The sequence below is a fragment of the Budorcas taxicolor genome, chromosome 9, assembly GCF_023091745.1.
Source record: "Budorcas taxicolor isolate Tak-1 chromosome 9, Takin1.1, whole genome shotgun sequence".
Taxonomy (NCBI): domain Eukaryota; kingdom Metazoa; phylum Chordata; class Mammalia; order Artiodactyla; family Bovidae; genus Budorcas; species Budorcas taxicolor.
Window position 1 is genome coordinate 19,503,771 of NC_068918.1, and position 18,095 is coordinate 19,521,865.

The 18,095-nt window shown below is 38.1% G+C and overlaps 1 protein-coding gene across 32 annotated transcripts in view; it reads left to right on the forward strand.

Annotated features, from left to right (window-relative positions):
- Positions 1-18,095, forward strand: part of TRDN (triadin) — a 405,761-nt gene that overhangs the window by 201,454 nt on the left and 186,212 nt on the right. For all 32 annotated transcript variants that reach the window (XM_052645523.1, XM_052645524.1, XM_052645525.1 and 29 more), the window contains 2 exons: positions 894-953; positions 2,774-2,833. In XM_052645523.1, coding sequence (XP_052501483.1) covers positions 894-953; positions 2,774-2,833 — 120 coding nt within the window. The remainder of the gene's footprint in view (positions 1-893; positions 954-2,773; positions 2,834-18,095) is intronic.

Below are 18,095 nucleotides of genomic sequence, written 5' to 3' on the forward strand. Positions count from 1 at the left end.
TCTAGAGGCCCCACAAACTGTCAAACCATTCTATGTGTCAGTCAGTTTTACTGCAACCTCTGGGTGAAAAGATAGTCTGAGCACGCTGATTGATAGAGCCACTCAGAAAGGGCAGTGGAAGTTATGTCCCCAGTACAGTGCCAGACAAATGTCACCAGACTCCAAATGTCTATTGACAAGAGGCAGATTTGAAAAACAGTAAAATCAAAATAGATATCATTAATGGCCTACTGTGGGCTTCCCTGGTGACTCAGGCAGTAAAGAATTTGCCCACAATGCAGGAGACCTGGGTTCAATCTCTGGGTTGGAAAGATCCCCTGGAGAAGGGAACGGCTACCCACCCCAGTATTCTTGCCTGGAGAATTCCATGGACAGAAGAGCCTGGTGAGCTACAGTCCATGGGGTCGCAAAGAGTCAGACACAACTGAGCAACTAACACACACACAACAGCCTAATGTATAATTTCTAAGGAGACTGAACATATGAAAACAAAATGATTCTTTTAGCCTATCTGCAAAATCATTCCTCTGAAATTATATTTTAATTTCCAGTATGAATATCTTACTTTAGGCACTAGACAAACAATTGTTTGGTTCAGAAAGCTTGAACTATCTTTTTCACTTTTTGTAAAGAATATTAGCAGCCTACCATTGCATGCACTTGCTGTGAGCCAGCCACTGTGCAGAATGTTTTGTAAACTTTATATAACTTTAAAGGAAGTACTATTATTTTACAAAAGAGGAAAATAAGGCTTAGTGAGATTAAATCACTTGCTCAAAGTCACAAAACTATCTGGAGGCAGAATTAACTTTAATAGTAATCCTTCATTCAAAACTTGATTTTCCTTTTGTACTGAATTTTCCTAAAGGGAATGTTTTAAATTTCTTCTCTAGAAAAAGAAGAAGAAAAGAAGAAAGCTGAGAAGAAAGTGACTTCTGAAACAAGAAAGAAAGGTAAGCAATTTTAAAGCTGCTGCTGCCGCTAAGTCTCTTCAGTTGTGTCCGACTCTGTGCGACCCCATAGACGGCAGCCCACGAGGCTCTGCCATCCTTGGGATTCTCCAGGCAAGAACACTGGAGTGGGTTGCCATTTCCTTCTCCAATGCATGAAAGTGAAAAGTGAAAGTGAAGTCGCTGAGTCCTGTCTGACTTTTAGCGACCCCATGGACTGCAGCCTACAAGGCTCCTCCGTCTATGGGATTTTCCAGGCATGAGTACTGGAGTGGGTTGCCATTGCCTTCTCCAATTTTAAAGCTTACATATCTTAATTAGTATCCATTTGTAATGTTACTGTTAAAGCTGTTGTTTTCTAGGAAAGAAATTCCCTTAACAATTTTAGTTATTGTTTTTAACAAATATTTCAAATAAAGTTGAGATTGATAATTTTTAAAAGAAAATTCAAGCCTAAACACTCTTAAAATGTGTTACTGATTATTTTTTTCCTTCCTTAGTAATGATACTCAATTCTACTTCATTACTTCTCTTGATTATATATATATGTCACTATTACTATTCAATTTAGTTTAATAAAATGGTCTATCAAAAGAGCAAATTACTGAATATATGGGAAAGAAACTAGTTGATTGGTTTGCTTTTTTGTTCTTTTTGAATGACCTTTTCAAATAGTGCATCTGAAGTCCCAAGTGATCTCAAGACTTTTCTGAGCTTTTGACATGCTTATGGTGGCCTGATAACCCAGAGAACATTCAATATATCCCTTTTAATGCCCTTTAGAAAAACTGTTGGATTATATCATAATTAACAATGCTATCTAATATCCGTACAATCATGAGAGATTATTTTTTTGACTTAATGAAAACTTGTTCCTTCCCTGAAAGGAAAGCACACCAAAACTACTGTTCTGTTACAGTGCTCAGTTCAGTTCAGTTCAGTTGCTCAGTCGTGTCCGACTCTTTGCAACCCCATGAATCGCAGCACGCCAGGCCTCCCTGTCCATCACCATCTCTCGGAGTTCACTCAGACTCACGTCCATCGAGTCAGTGACGCCATCCAGCCATCTCATCCTCTGTCGTCCCCTTCTCCTCCTGCCCCCAATCCCTCCCAGCATCAGAGTCTTTTCCAGTGAGTCAACTCATCACATGAGGTGGCCAAAGTATTGGAGTTTCAGCTTTAGCATCATTCCTTCCAAAGACATCCCAGGGCTGATCTTCTTCAGAATGGACTGATTGGATCTCCTTGCAGTCCAAGGGACTCTCAAGAGTCTTCTCCAACACCACACTTCAAAAGCATCAATTCTTCAGCACTCAGCTTTCTTCACAGTCCAACTCTCACATGCATACATGACCACAGGAAAAACCATAGCCTTGACTAGACGGACCTTAGTCGGCAAAGTAATATCTCTGCTTTTGAATATGCTAGTTCACTCAGATTTGACATGACCATTGACTCTAATTTAGAATCACTCTATACGAGATAAATTGGATGTTAATAGCAGTAAAATGTGCCCTGAAATAGGAGAAGGCAATGGCACCCCATTCCAATACTCTTGCCTGGAAAAATCCCATGAATGGAGGAGCCTGGTGGGCTGCAGTCCATGGTGTTGCGAAGAGTTGCACACAACTGAGCAACTTCACTTTCACTTTTCACTCTCATGCACTGGAGAAGGAAATGGCAACCCACTCCAGTGTTCTTGCCTGGAGAATCTCAGGGACAGAGGAGCCTGGTAGGCTGCTGTCTCTGGGGTCACACAGAGTCGGACACGACAGAAGCGACTTAGCAAACAGATGTTTAAAATTTTCTCATTTTACTACCAGAAAAAGAAGATGTCAAAATGAAAACTGAGAAGGAAACTGCCATGGATGTGAAAAAAAAAGGTATTGTACTTTCTTTGCTTTCTTGGATTATGTTCAGGATGCTTGTTAATGACGGAATCTCTGGGCAGTCTAAACAGATTTAATATAGGTACTTGAATCTGTCCATGTACAGGATGCCAAAGCAAAAAATGCTCAGTACAAGGTTAAACAGATAGGACTTTATTTAAAGTTATTGCAATAGGAGAGAGAGACCAGAAAGCATTCTGAACTCCGTTTCACTGAAACCAAAGCAAGAGAGTTTTTAAGAGCTGGAAAAGGGTGGGAGGATTGTAAGCCATCTGTGTTTGCTGATTGAGCTTACTCAGAAGCAGAGTGAACTTTTTCTTATTTTCAAGTCAAGAGAGTAGTTCTGCAACTTGGAGCAAGGCTCCCAAGGGAATTAGGTTCCTACTCTCCTACAGAACCTGGAGATGGATGTACTATCTTTCTTGATGATTATATTTCAAAGAAATGGCTTCCACATCTCTGAAAAAAAAGCACTCTAGGTTGTAAAACTGAAAGAAGGCTTTTAAGAAGATTTATGTCTTGAAAAAGTAGAAAAAAAATTTACAATTACAAGTTTTCTAAAGTAAATGCTGCAAAAAAAGAAAGGTCAGGAGCCTAAGGACCAAAAGGTGCCTGTCTAAGTTTAGTGAAGCTGAGGAGAACTTTAAGGCCATGTTTGTCAAGACATAATGAAACTGAGAAGAGCTACATAGTATAACTTTACAAAGATGAGAAGTGAAGAACACAAAGATAATAATGCATTCTATTAAGAAATAGTGTTGTTCAACAGTGTAGATTTTTGCTTTAAATTTCTGCTTTTACTCTTGTTCAGACATGAATATCTGTTTTTATTCCAGTTAAGCTTAAATCTAGGTGGAAAAGATAGTAGTCTCAAGCATTATTGTTTGGTGTAAGTACTTTCACCCCAAATATTTCCTCCACTACTGTCAGTGATGCTTGAAATTCCACCATTAGAGAAACTCCATTTGTTTGAATTATGAAAGAATTGTCCTCTATTAAAATGCAAATCTCTTAGGGCCTTTGTGCATGGGGTAGCAAACGAATTCCTCTGAGCTATATTAACACAAAGCAAATGAGACTTCCTGATCTTCCCTGTGTGATAGTAAGCTGAAAACAATGCCATTGAAAATGAGTCAGTAGGTAAGCTTAAATGAAGGTTAAATTGAAGAGAGCTCCAAGGTAGGACATGGTGTTGGGAGAGTAGAGTGGGCTGGATGCCATTAGTGAAGACTTCTTTTAGGAAATAATAGCGTTGGTTGGGGAAAAAAATGTTGTAAAGGAGAAAAAGGAGATCATAGGATGACAAACTAGACAGTGATTACTCTTAGTAAGTAGTAAATAGAAATTACAGAAAACCTCTGCATCGTGCTATAAGTAGGGTAAAAATGTTGTAAAATACATAACTGCTAGGCTTATTAAATAATCCAGGAAGAGATAGTCATGTGTTCTCTGATTTGAGGACTTGAGTGCTAATTACTTTGAACTTCAATTATTATTATTATATTAATTTTATTATTGAACATTCATTTATCTTGTTTTGTTTAAAGCATTCTTTATTCTTCTAATGAAATATATATCTTATTGTTACAAGAAGGGGAACCCCTTCCAGGGCCCGAAACTGGGCTCTTGTCTAACACTGGGAAATGAATTGTCCAAGGAGACACTTCTGCTGAGAAAGCAAGAGATTTTATTGGGTAAGGGCACCAGGGTGGAGAGCAGTAGGGTAAGGGAACCCAGGAGAACTACTCTGTCACATGGCTTACAGTCTCAGGTTTTATGGTGATGGGATTAGTTTCCCGGTTGTCCTTATCCAATCATTCTGACTCAAGTCCTTCCTGTTGGTGCAGCCAAGACGGATGCCAGAGAGAAGGATTCTGGGAGATGGTTGGACATGTGGTGTCTCCTTTTGACCTTTCCCGAACTCTTCCAGTTGGTGGAGCCTTATTAGTTCCCTGTTCCTTACCAGAACCTCCTGTTGTAAAACAACTCAAGCAAATGGTTACTATGGTGCCTGGCCAGGGTAGGTGATTTCAATCAGTGAACTTCCCCTAACGTTATCATAAGAAAGGGAAACATAGTTCTCACCACATGATGATACTGAGAGTTGATTGCTTGGATCACTGTATCTGTGACAGCTATATGATTGAGTGCTAAAGAGAAACGCGGCTTTACCTGGGCCATCAGTTTTACTGAAGTGTTTGCAGAGGAAAGTTTTGAATTAGAATTGTCAAAGTCTTTATCACAGGCGTGAAAAAGCAAAATCCTGAAAAATACTTTCGGGAAAATGCAATAGTGTGTATATGGTGGTAGTTTTGATTTGAATTTTGTTTTTGAAGGGAAAGACACCACACTTTTCTGTTCAGAGAGTGATGGGAAAATCTGATATGTCTCTGCTACTGGGAGACCTGTGTTATTAGCACAGCAGTCATGTCAGAGTGAGGTTGTACACCACTGGCAGGAGAACTAATTATGCCAGTATCCTTACCTGCAAGGCCAGTGCTCATCCACTGAAGCACGGACTGAACTGGGTGACTGCACAGCATATCTGGGGAGGGCTGTTCAGCAAGTGTGGAAAAATCAAGCTTGTCCCTGGAATCATTTTTCAGTTTGTTTATATGTCATTTTTACACTTAATTACATGAAATACTATTGGCTTTTACCAATCAGTTCAAATTTCTGATTAAAATATGCACAAGTTATTTGTTTGCAAGATCTTAACCTCCAAATGGCTTCCCAGGTGCTTAGTGGGAAAGAATCCTCCTGCCAGCGCAGGAGACCCAGGTTCAATCCCTGGGTTGAGAAGATGCCCTATAAGAGGAAATGGCAACCTGCTTCAATATTCTTGCCTAGGAAATTCCATGGACAGAGGAGCTGGTGGGCTACAGTCCATGGGATGACAAAGAGTCAGGCATGACTGAGCAACTGAGCAGTAACACAACTTCTACATACTCAAAAATTGTGTTTGTATGTATGTGTGTGAGAGAGACAGACAGACAGACAGATAGAGATATTCAATTAGTGTTGATCTCCAACTCATGTTTCTTTGTGTGCTGTGCTATTCTTAGTCATTCAGTCGTGTCCGACTCTTTGTGACTGCATGGACTGTAGCCTGCCAGGCTCCTCTTGTCCATGGGGATTCTCCAGGCAAGAATACTGGAGTGGGTTGCCCTGCCTTCCTTCAGGGGATCTTCCCAACCCAGGTCTCCCACATCGCAGGTGGATTCTTTACTGTCTGAGCCATCAGGGAAGCCCGTGTTTCTTTTCAGAGTTTAATAATTCTCCAGCTAGATTTTCATGTGAGAGAAATATGCTTTAAAAACAACCAGTTTGAAGCTAATTATGAAAATAGTAAAAATTTCTGGAGATAACAAGAGAAATTGAGAGTAACCTAAGATCTTAAAAAGCTGCAATTCATGTTATTTCTTCCTAAAATAGTTAGAAGAACACAGCAGAACATCTGATAACATTATTCTAGTCCCAAATAGTAGCAAATCTGCAAGATGTAAAATATGCCTACAGGCTTATTTAATATGTGGGTTTTATCACAGTATTTTCTTATATTTCTATTAACTTTCATATTAGTATGATTATATAGCATATTTATATGTTATATTATTATTTTATTTTATTACATTTATATTTTACTATTATATAGATGCAAATGAATTTAAGGCTGAAGTTCTATTGTTTCATAAAAGAGCTTCCAATGCATGAAACTGGTAAATCACACTTTGTTAGTGATCTATTAGGGAAAAGATAGGTGGGATTTTATAGGATATAAAGTTGCCAGTCCATGAATTGAAACTGGATAAATGATACATTGGGATTTAGTATAATAATTTCTTGTTTGTATATAGTTGAAATTGTCCATAGTGAAAAAACCCAAATATGCCATTCTAAAAATATCGATTGAAATGAAAAAAAAAACCACCAAGATATTTTTACAATGTTATGAGATATGTTTCACATTTTTAAAAAAGCAAAGAAGAAAAGAAGTAAAAACTTAAAATCTTCTTATGTTTGTATCAGGCTTAAGTGCTAGATATACATACCACTCTAGTTAATACAAGTGGTAGGGGTTATGTACAGGGAACTGGATGCACAAAAAATTGTTGTAAGGACAGGAAAACTTGGTATCAAGAGACTACATTGGATTATGGAGCAACAAGGATTATCACTTGGCCAGGAAACTGCTTTGTTCTTCAACCTGTCTTTTCACACCCACAGACTAGATACTGAAAGTGTTGAGGTCAGACTCAGCCACTTACTTACATCAAAATGGCCTTGTTTGCAGAAGCATTCCTGCCTTTTTTCAGTCTCCTATAGGAGCATCTAAATAAAAAAATTTATTATGCTGCAAGGGAGTCCAGAAGACAGTTTTTTTTTTTTTTTGCATTCCAATTTTTCCAATTCGAAGGAGGAAAGAATGAAAGTTGAAAGAGGCTCTCCAATGTGTCTGTAATAAAGATTCTTTCAGAAATGTTGTAGAAGATAAAATTCATATCTGAAATGGTTTTGAAGACCTGAATTGTACAATGACTACACCTATCTTTGAGTTCCCCTAAAAGCTACAAAAGATGGCTCAAACAATATAATAAAATTGGGCAATTTAAGGTGCTCACGAGACACACAAATGTAGTTTGTTCTCTACATAAACTGTAGCAACATGATTTTTTCCCCAAGAATTATCTGAATAAAAGTATAAATAATAAAAAGGATCCTGAAAAACCAGACTAACTTTTCTGAAATAAGCTACTAGAAAAGGGTGACATCATTCATTTATTCTTACATGCATTCCTACAGGAAATAGTCATTAAATGCCTATATTGTACCAAGGGCTTAGTATACCTAAAGGTGGATAAACCAATTAAGCCCTGGCCTAATGGAGCTTACAGTTTGATATGGGAGGCATACATTGACTAAGAAAACATAATGTCCACATGTACAACACAGGGTAAGTGACTTAGAGGAAACAAATCTGGGGAATAACAATGGGAACAATGGGTTCATCAGCCTCTCTCAGAGATGTTTGTTTGTAATCCAGTGTACTGGAAGGGTCCAGCCATTGATGGGGACATCTATGTGTGATGTGTGCTTGTGGTGTGTATATGATAGTGTGTATATGTATGATTTGTGTGAGAGGATGTACAATGGGTCAGAATATGCAGGGACATGTATACGTGTGTGCTCAGTCCTGTCTGACTCTTTGAAAGCCCATGGAGTGTAGCCTGCCAGGCTCCTCTGTTCATGGAATTTTCCAGGCAAGAAATACTGGAGTGGATTGCCATTTCCTTCTCCAGGGCATCTTCCTGACCCAGGGATCGAACCCATGTCTCTTGAGTTTCCTGCATTGGAAGGCAGATTCTTTACTACTTGCACTACCTGGGACATGCATAGGTGTTTGAATTTATTAAAAGTGTAATGGGAAACTCTTGAAGGGGGTTTACAGTGGAGAGAAATGTTTTGATTTATATTTAATACAAGTACTTTCCCATTTAGATAATAGGGTTAGGGGGAGAAAAGAGAAGAGGTGCACCAATGAAAAGATGGTGTTATTTATTGAAGGGGAAGCCTATATGAAAACAGCTGTGATGGAAAAAATCTAGAATTCAAGTGTGTTGTTTCAGGTATATGTGACACAGCATCATTCATTTTTTAAAATTTTATTAATTTAATTTTGGCCACACCATGCAGCATGAAGGATCTTACTTCCCTGACCAGGGATTGAACTAGTCCTGGCATTGAAGGTGCTGAGCCCTAGGCACTGGACCACCAGGAAATCCCCCCAAATTTCTTTCATTTTCTCAACTTTTGTATCAGGAACTATTTTAAGTACTTTATACATACTAACTCTGGAGAAGAAAATAGCAACCCACTCCAGTATTCTTGTCAAGAGAATCCCGTGGACAGAGGGGCCTGGTGGACTGCTGTCCATGGGATCGCACAGAGTCAGACATGACTGAAACGACTTAGCGTGCATGCATGCATTGGAGAAGGAAATGGCAATCCACTCCAGTATTCTTGCCTGGAGAATCCCAGGGACAGAAGAGCCTGGTGGACTGCCGTCTATGGGGTTGCACAGAGTCAGACACGACTGAAGTGACTTAGCAGCAGCAGCAGCAGCATACATACTAACTCATTCAATCTTTATGAGAAATAAATAAGCTTTTATAATAGTCCTTATAAAATTGAGGCAGTCAAGACACAGAGGGGCTTTCCAGGTGGTGCAGTGGTAAAGAATCCACCTGTTAATGTGGGAGGTTCTAGAGACATGGGTTTGATCCGTAGGACAGAAACATCCCCTGAAGTAGGAAATGGCAACCTGCTCCAGTATTTTTGCCTGGAAAATTCTTTGGACAGAGGATTCTGGTGGGCTACCATTCATGGGGGTTGCAAAGATTGGGAATTGACTGAGCTACTAAGCACAGCACAGCACAGCAAGACACAGAGGATAAGTGACTTGCTTCAGACACACAGTTAGTAAATGTCAGGACTAGAACATTAACTCTGGCAGTGTGGCTCCACAGCCCATATACTCCAAACAATCAGAGAGTTGGGTCTAGAATTCAGAGCAGATACCAAAGTAAAACCATAAAAAAAGCAATCCATATAGATCACAGTTATTGTCCTGGGAACACATGAGATCACCTGGAGAGACTGTGTCAAAAGAAGAGAATAGAATACAGAATCAAGACCTGAGGGATTCCCAACATCTAGACATTAGAAAATGGAAAATAAAGTAATAGGGACTAAAAGGAATTGCTAGAGAGGTTAAAAGAAAAGCAGAAGGGTTTGGGAATAGAGATATTTCAGAAATGGATGTTTCAAGAAGTTAAAAATTATCAGCTTGGCGAATGTTACTTAGAAGTTGTGATGTGATGACAGAAAAGACAAGAGCAGTGAAAGGATAAATCCAGATTGGAATGGAGATGCAAAAACGAGAAGAAAGTAGTAAGTTTCTTTCTTTTATATGAGTGTGTGTGACTGTATAAGGAGTAAAGAGTCCTCAATTTTGCTTTCGGAGGTGAATTTAGTGCCTGATAAACAGATTTGTGAGAGACTGATGCTTAAAGGGATGAGGTATAACTGAAAACATAAGAGATAGATAATTTAGAATGAATTGTTTGATAAGCTCATAGGAAAGAAAAACAATCTGCCATTTTTAGAGATAGTGCCACAGACACTCCAGTAGTAAAAAGTTGCTATTTTCAAATTATGAAGAAGATTGCCTTAGGAAGGAAGGTACACATTTACAAGATATACAATTTTAAGATTAGGAGGCTGTTGTGGTAAAACTAAAACTCCAATAGTAATACACTCTGAATTAAAAGACTCAGTTTTAGAAAATTTGTGTCCTTGATGCTTCAGTTCAGTTCAGGTCAGTCACTCAGTTGTGTCCGACTTTGTGTGACCCCATGAGTCACAGCACACCAGGCTTCCCTGTCCATCACCAACTCCCGGAGTTCACTCAAACTCATGTCCATTGAGTTGGTGATGCCATCCAGCCATCTAATCCTCTGTCGTCCCCTTCTCCTGCCCCTAATCCCTCCTAGCATCAGGGTCTTTTCCAATGAGTCAGCTCTTTGCATGAGGTGGCCAAAGTATTGGAGTTTCAGCTTCAACATCAGTCCTTCCAAAGATCACCCAAGACTGATCTCCTTTAGGATGAACTGGTTGGATCTCCTTGCTGTCCAAGGGACTCTCAAGAGTCTTCTCCAACACCACAGTTCAAAAGCATCAATTTTTCAGCGCTCAGCTTTCTTCACAGTCCAACTCTCACGTCCATATATGACCACTGGAAAAACCATAGCCTTGACTAGACGGATGTTGGCAAAGTAATATCCCTGCTTTTGAATATGCTATCTAGGTTGGTGATAACCGAATGGCAAAAGGTAAGTTTATGAAATATAGCAATGTATTTAAAGAATCATTCATTTCAAGTGGGAGGAGACATGGGTCGACATATGGCTGATCAATGTTGATCTTTGGTAGAAACCAACATACTACTTATAAAGCAATTATCCATCAATTAAAAATAAATAAATTTTAAAAAATCATTCAATTATATTACTCCATTAGAACTTACATTAAAATACCTTTGTGGTGGGTTAACTAGATCTGATTAATCCAACTTGTGCTGTTTAAATGAAACAATCAAATCTATTTCCATAGAATATTTTCAGTTACTATATAGGAAAGAAAGAAAGTGAAGTCGCTCAGTCATATCCGACTCTTTGCTTCCCCATGAACTGTAGCCTACTAGGCTCCTCCATCCATGGAATTTTCCAGGAAAGACTACTGAAGTGGGTTGACATTTCCTTCTGCAGGGTATCCTCCTGACCTGGGGATTGAACCCGGCTCTCCCACATTGCAGGCAGACACTTTACCATATTAGCCACCAGGGAAGCCCCATGAGGCAGATGCTATTAAATTCTGAACAAACTAAAACCTTTAGCTATTTGATGTCTCCATAGAGGATCTTCCTTTATCATTGACAAGATGCAGAAAATACTTGATAGAGCCTTAAAGCTTTGAACATAGTGTTAAAAACTATGCTTACCAAACATAGGCTATCATATTTTACTTTAAGAAACTTTTGTAATATGTTTTTCTACCTACCAGAGCTCAAAATAATTTACAGACTGTGACAATATATTTATTTTTAATTAAAAATAATGTTTAAATATTTTTGTATGTAAATATAGATATAGTTGGCAAGATAATATATGGTATCTTTCATATGTGTTCACTGTTAAGTTTCAATTTAAAAGGGCAACCTTCTATTTTCCAAACTTGTATTTTGAGAAGATTATAGCTTTTGTGTTTACTCCATCTTTTTTATATTTGAAAAGTACTTGATTGTAGAAAGTTATCTTATATTTGAATTTTGTATGTTGTACATACCCACTGGGGCAAGATTTGACAAGTGCATCAGCTTGTCATTATTTGAAATCTAGAATAATTTTTTTTAGGGTTCTATGTATTCTGTGGCGATCTACCAGTTAATATCAATTATACAGATACTTCACACGCTTATGAGTGATATTGGAACAATTATATTAAACTGCAAGGAGATCCAACCAGTCCATCCTAAAGGAGATCAGTCCTGGGTGTACATTGGAAAGACTGATGTTGAAGCTGAAACTCCAATACTTTGGCCACCTGATGCGAAGAGCTGACTCATTTGAAAAGACCCCGATGCTGGGAAAGATTGAAGGTGGGAGGAGAAGGGAAGGACAGAGGATGAGATGGTTGGATGGCATTCCCAACTCAATGGACATGAGTTTGAGTAAACTCCTGGAGTTGGTGATGGACAGGGAGGCCTGGCATGCTGTGGTTCATAGTGTCACAAAGAGTCAGACACAACTGAGTGATTGAACTGAACTGAATGTTCTAGATGAACTTATTTTAAAAACTGTTCAGACAAGTAAATAATTGGGACTCTGGCATAAAAAGGACCTAATCTAATTAGTACTTCCAAGCCTTGATTTCAGGTTGCTCCAAAATTGTAGGGCAAGAGTAGATTACTTTTAAGTAAGCTTTTCATTCCCAAATAGATTAGGTTGCAAGTCTGAGTTCAGGTGATGGCAGCTTGACTATATTTAAAACATTTACAATGCTTGAATTGCTTTGAAGTCAAGAGAATCTATTTTCCAGTGTTTTGTAATCACAGAAATCATGTAAGACAATAGTTGCTCATTCTTTTGAGGATGAGTTTGTACTGAAAAGTCAAAACTGAAAAGTTTTGTACTGGAAAGTCAGCTAACTTGTTACCTCTGATGATCCTAGATTGCCCCTTATATCACATCTGGATTAGCCGGATAGAAGCTAAAATACTTCAGAGGGATTTAACGTCATGACATGCTGTGGGATCTCTGAGATAATCCCCCATGTTCTAGCTTTCGTTTGAACAGTACAAAAGTGTGCTTGGGCTCAAAGCAGAAAGGACATAAAGGAGTTTCGGTTTAAAAAAAAGAATTTTAAAATAAATTTTTAAAACTCACAAAGGGAAGAAGTTCATATTAAAAATTATTCAGGAAAAAATGTTATTCAGGCCTGGAAAAAGTAAACTAGTATACAAAGAGACTATTTTTAAATCTTTTTAATGTTTCTTATGAAGAATCCAGCCTACCCTCTCAATGAAGACAGATGTAAAATCAACCCTAAACTTGAGTATGAGGGAATTGTGTTCTGATCTGTGAAGTTTTTTCAACAAGAAGGATTGAAATACATAAGAAAAAGAATAAATAAATAGACTATTTCTTCCCTGTATGCACCCATATCATGATATTTAAGTATTTCCTGTAGCCATATTAGGTAAATTATTTTGATCACAGTTTATATTCAGAATGAATTATTTTGTGAAGAAACAAGAAACAAAAACAAAACTTAACATTAAAACATTTTCTCTTCTAAACACCATAAATTAAATTTTAATGAGATTATACAGAGTGGAACAGGAAGTGAAATATTAGAAATGGTTTCTTTTATATGGGACAATTTTAACCAGTTTATTGGAAAATTATATAGCCTGAGTTTCCCTTGTGATTTTAGCATATAGATGCAAAATGCCCAGTAATTTTTTTTGTATCATGCATCCTAAAAATCCTCAAGATTTTTCTTTCAGTAAAAGTAAAGCTGAAAACATTTCAAAATGATATCTTACTCAATTCCATCTCTCTTGGAATTCCAAAAGCAGATATTCAAAATAACTTAGTAAGCTGTGCCAATATGAGGGCTTTCCAGGTAGCTCAGTGGTAAAGAATTCATCTCTAATGCCAGAACCACAGGAGATGTGGGTTTGATCCTTGGGTGGGGAAGACCCCCTAGAGTAGGAAATGGCAATCCACTCCAATAATCTTGCCGGGACAATCCCATAGACAGAGGGACCTGCAGGCTACAGTCCATGGTGTCACAACTGAGCAACTAAACACGTATGCATGTGCCATGTAACATAACCACGGTAGGAAATTTACAGTATATGCCAACTGAGGGACTATGCAACGCCTGAACACCAAGGAAGCAGAAAATCTTGGAGACCCTCTTAGGATCTTGCCCATCACAAGTGTTCTCATGAATGATCAGGTCACATTAATGGAAGAAGCCATGGAAGACAGAGTACTCTGAATAATAATCCTGGAAGGAATAAATTAGGCGTTTGGGGTTAACATATACACACTGTATATAAAGGGCTTCCCAGATGGCACTAGTGGTAAAGAACACGTCTGCCAATACAGATGTAAGAAATGCGGGTTTGATCCCTGGGGTAGAAAGATCCTCTTCAGAGCATGGCAACCCACTTGTCGGAGAATTCCATGGACAGAGGAGCCTGGCTAGCTAATGTCCATAGGATCGCAGAGGTGAACATGACTGAAGTGACTTAGCACAGCCAATATGAGTTATTTTTAACAAAGCACTTTAAAATGATAGTCATAACAGTTAAATTTATTCACTGTGCTCTCATTTAACCCTTACAACTCTTGAGGTAGGTATTATAAAACCTGTTTTATAGAAAGGGAACTCAGGGTTGGAGCAGTTGGGTATCTTGGCTGAGCTTACTAGTTAGTAATAGACTAAAGGCACTAAGAAGTTCACCAGATAAAACTCACTTTTTTTTAACCACTTGACATCTTCTCCAGCTCTAGGAAATGCTGATTGTAGATTGCCTTAGTGTCTTTTACTTTTTTTTCTTTCTTCTTCCTGTTCTAATTCTCTTGAGATCATATTGCAGCTAGGCATTAAGAAAGGAGGAAATAAAGAAGATGTAAGTCTGATTCTTTTTTCTTGTAGAAGTTATGTCTTCTTTCCTTCTCTCATTCAACAAATATTTAATCAGTGCATAACATCTGCAAGGGAAATTTGCTAACTATTAGAGACATGGCAATATAAAAGACGTGGTGTGTGCATGCTCAGTCATATCCGACTCTTTGCGAGGCTATGGACTGTAGCCTGTCAGGTTTCTCTGACCAGGAGATTTCCCAGGCAAGAATATTGAAATAGGTTGCCATTTCCTCCTCCAGGGGGTCTTCCTGACCCAGGGATAGAACCCATGCATCCTACATTGGCAAGCAGTTTCTTTACCACTGAGCCACCCAGGAAGCCCCAAAAGACATGGTTCAGTTCAGTTCAGTTCAGTCGCTCAGTTGTGTCTGACTCTTTGCAACCCCATGAATCGCAGCACACCAGGCCTCCCTGTCCATCACCAACTCCCGGAGTTCACTCAGACTCACATCCATCGAGTCCGTGATGCCATCCAGCCATCTCATCCTCTGTCGTCCCCTTCTCCTCCTGCCCCCAATCCCTCCCAGCATCAAAGTCTTTTCCAATGAGTCAACTCTTCGCATGAGGTGGCCAAAGTACTGGAGCTTCAGCTTTAGCATCATTCCTTCCAAGGAAATCCCAGGGCTGATCTCCTTCAGAATGGACTGGTTGGATCTCCTTGCAGTCCAAGGGACTCTCAAGAGTCTTCTCCAACGCCACAGTTCAAATGCATCAATTCTTTGGCACTCAGCCTTCTTCACAGTCCAACTCTCACATCCATACATGACCACAGGAAAAACCATAGCCTTGACTAGATGGACCTTAGTCGGCAAAGTAATGTTTCTGCTTTTGAATATACTATCTAGGTTGGTCATAACTTTTCTTCCAAGGATTAAGTGTCTTTTAATTTCATGGCTGCAGTCACCATCTGCAGTGATTTTGGAGCCCCTCAAAATAAAGTCTGACACTGTTTCCACTGTTTCCCCATCTATTTGCCATGAAGTGATGGGACCAGATGCAATGATCTTCGTTTTCTGAATGCTACTTGTTCTCAAAGACCTTAGAAAAGAGGCAGATAGATATTTATAAGAGTTTGTGAACGCTGTCACAGTAGGGCAAATATAAGAGCTCACACTGAGTGTAAGTATAGAAATTGTGTCTCTTTTAATATGTTGGTACCGATTAGAGATTTAGAACAGGGATGCCACAGGCTTATGTAATAACCTAGATGCATTTATCATATTTTTAAACAGCCAGGACACTGGAACTCATAAAATTTTAACAGTGGTTTATCACTAGAGATACTTACTTTCACAAATGGCAGACCCTCTGAAATAGAGAATTTATTGGTTTTTGCAAATAAAATTTCAGAGTAAAGTGTCTTTGAGTTCATCTTGACCTAGGGGTCAAACGATATCATTAGAAGGAGGTTTATCTCGCTTCATTTTTAGACTCTGTTTCCTTGACGTTGGTCCACGTTGGTTGCAAATTGGCCCTATCAGATATGGCCTGCCCTGCATCCTCTCCTATTCATGTCCTATGAGAAAAAGAATAGACTGGCTTCCTGAGAGCTCAAACAGAAAACCTGAATTGAGTCATATTGGTCCTTATGGATTTGTTCCTGAGCTAACCTTTGTGATGAGAGTGAAGGAATAATCTGATTATTTTAGCTTAGACCATAGGTCCTATCCCTTAATCGGAACAATTAAATAATTTGTCCAAGATATTTGGATTGAGATTGGAAGGATGAAGTTGATTCCCTCAAAGCTAAATTAGGATAATAACACCACAATGAAATGGAATAGTTACTACATGAGGAAAAAACCCAACAACGTAAGAATTCCCTTCAAGATGCTATTTCTAGCTAGTGGAAACATGGATAATTTTATTTTATTTTTTAATTTATTTACATAATAGTATAAGGAATTTTTTTAGCTACCATCCATGAAGAAAATACTTAAGTGTTTTAGAAAGCAACTCAAAACAGACTAATGTAATATAATGTAGCCCCCCAAAAGCAAATGAAATGGCAGGTTTCATCAATCAGAACATTACAGTCTAGAGTAAAGAATGAAATCTTTCCACTGTATCTTATCATATTAGAACCTTCCTTGGATAAGGGTCTTTAATTTTAGAAAAGATTAAAAAAATAAACTGGATTATATTCATATTGGACTACTTTGGGAATGTAGGCATTTAATATGGAAACAAGAAACCAGAGTGGGCATCACCATGTTTAGAACTTTAATGTGCTCTCCTATTTAGGTGTATTTTCTCTTTACTACCCCTGAGGGTTAGGACTCAATGGTTGAAATTAAAAGAAGATACTCTGGGATGTTCAAGATAATATAAGAAGTCTTTTCAGTCAATGAAGTCTAACATTCCAAGAGTTCAAGCAGAAGAATGGGTATGTCTCTGTGATTTGTGGAGGTTAATCTTACAAGGAGAATAATTATGTTAAATTTAAGGAGACTCATAAGATTGTATTTTTTTACAATTAAATATCAGGCTAAATTAAACTCATGTCTGAATTAACTTTTGAAATGCAGTATTTTTTTTAAACGATTTTAATTTGGCCGTTTGTCAAACTCCGAGCTGATTATTATTTTAAAAAAAAAAAAAATACTGGCCAAGAGTTGATTCTAGGAAATGAGGTCATAGTAAATGTTCACTGTACATAATCTAAATTCAGACTCTTTTTCCTGTCTGTCTGCTATAGCATAAAACATTATTCTGAATCTAATCAGAGTATGTTTTATTAATGTCTGCATAAACCCAAGACACTATGAAAAAAGGAAGTAAAATATGCGACATATATGGAAGGATGATTAATCGCCCTCAGGGTAAAGGAATGTCTTGAAACATCTCGGAAGGGAAACTCCAATGAGAATGAACTTAAAGTAGAAAGGATAGTATAACAATTGTGATGCAAAAGACAGGGGAAACAAAGCTTTCAGACAACAAGAGTTTTCAAGCTGGGAAATATGAAGTGTGACTATGCTTTAGGAAGTTTGCCTGTTACTTATGAAGAAGACATGGTGGAGCATGTATAATACGTCTGTAATTAAAAAAAAAATTTTTTTTCCTCGAAGCAATTTCAGTTTTAGGAGAAAAAATTAGCAATTATGTAAGTCAATCATAGTCCTGTTAGCTATCTTACCATAGAACAAAAAGTCAAAAAGATGAACAAATGAAAAGGCCGTTACTAAAATACCTCAGAATCAGAGGCAGATAAAAATAATTATCCTGAAAGATGCTGTGCTGATGTAGAGTTGGGTACATACTCAAGTTACACAAATCAAAGGACAGAGAAAAAAAAAATAACCAAAAGGGCAATATAAAATATGTGAAATATGTCTATTAAAAGAATAGCTGAAATACTTGGGCCCTCTTCTTCCTAAAAATAGGTATATTCACTATATTTATATGATTAGAAATTTATATTACGTATTATTGCTCTATTATGTCTCACCTCCAGTGGTTCAGTGGACGTTTT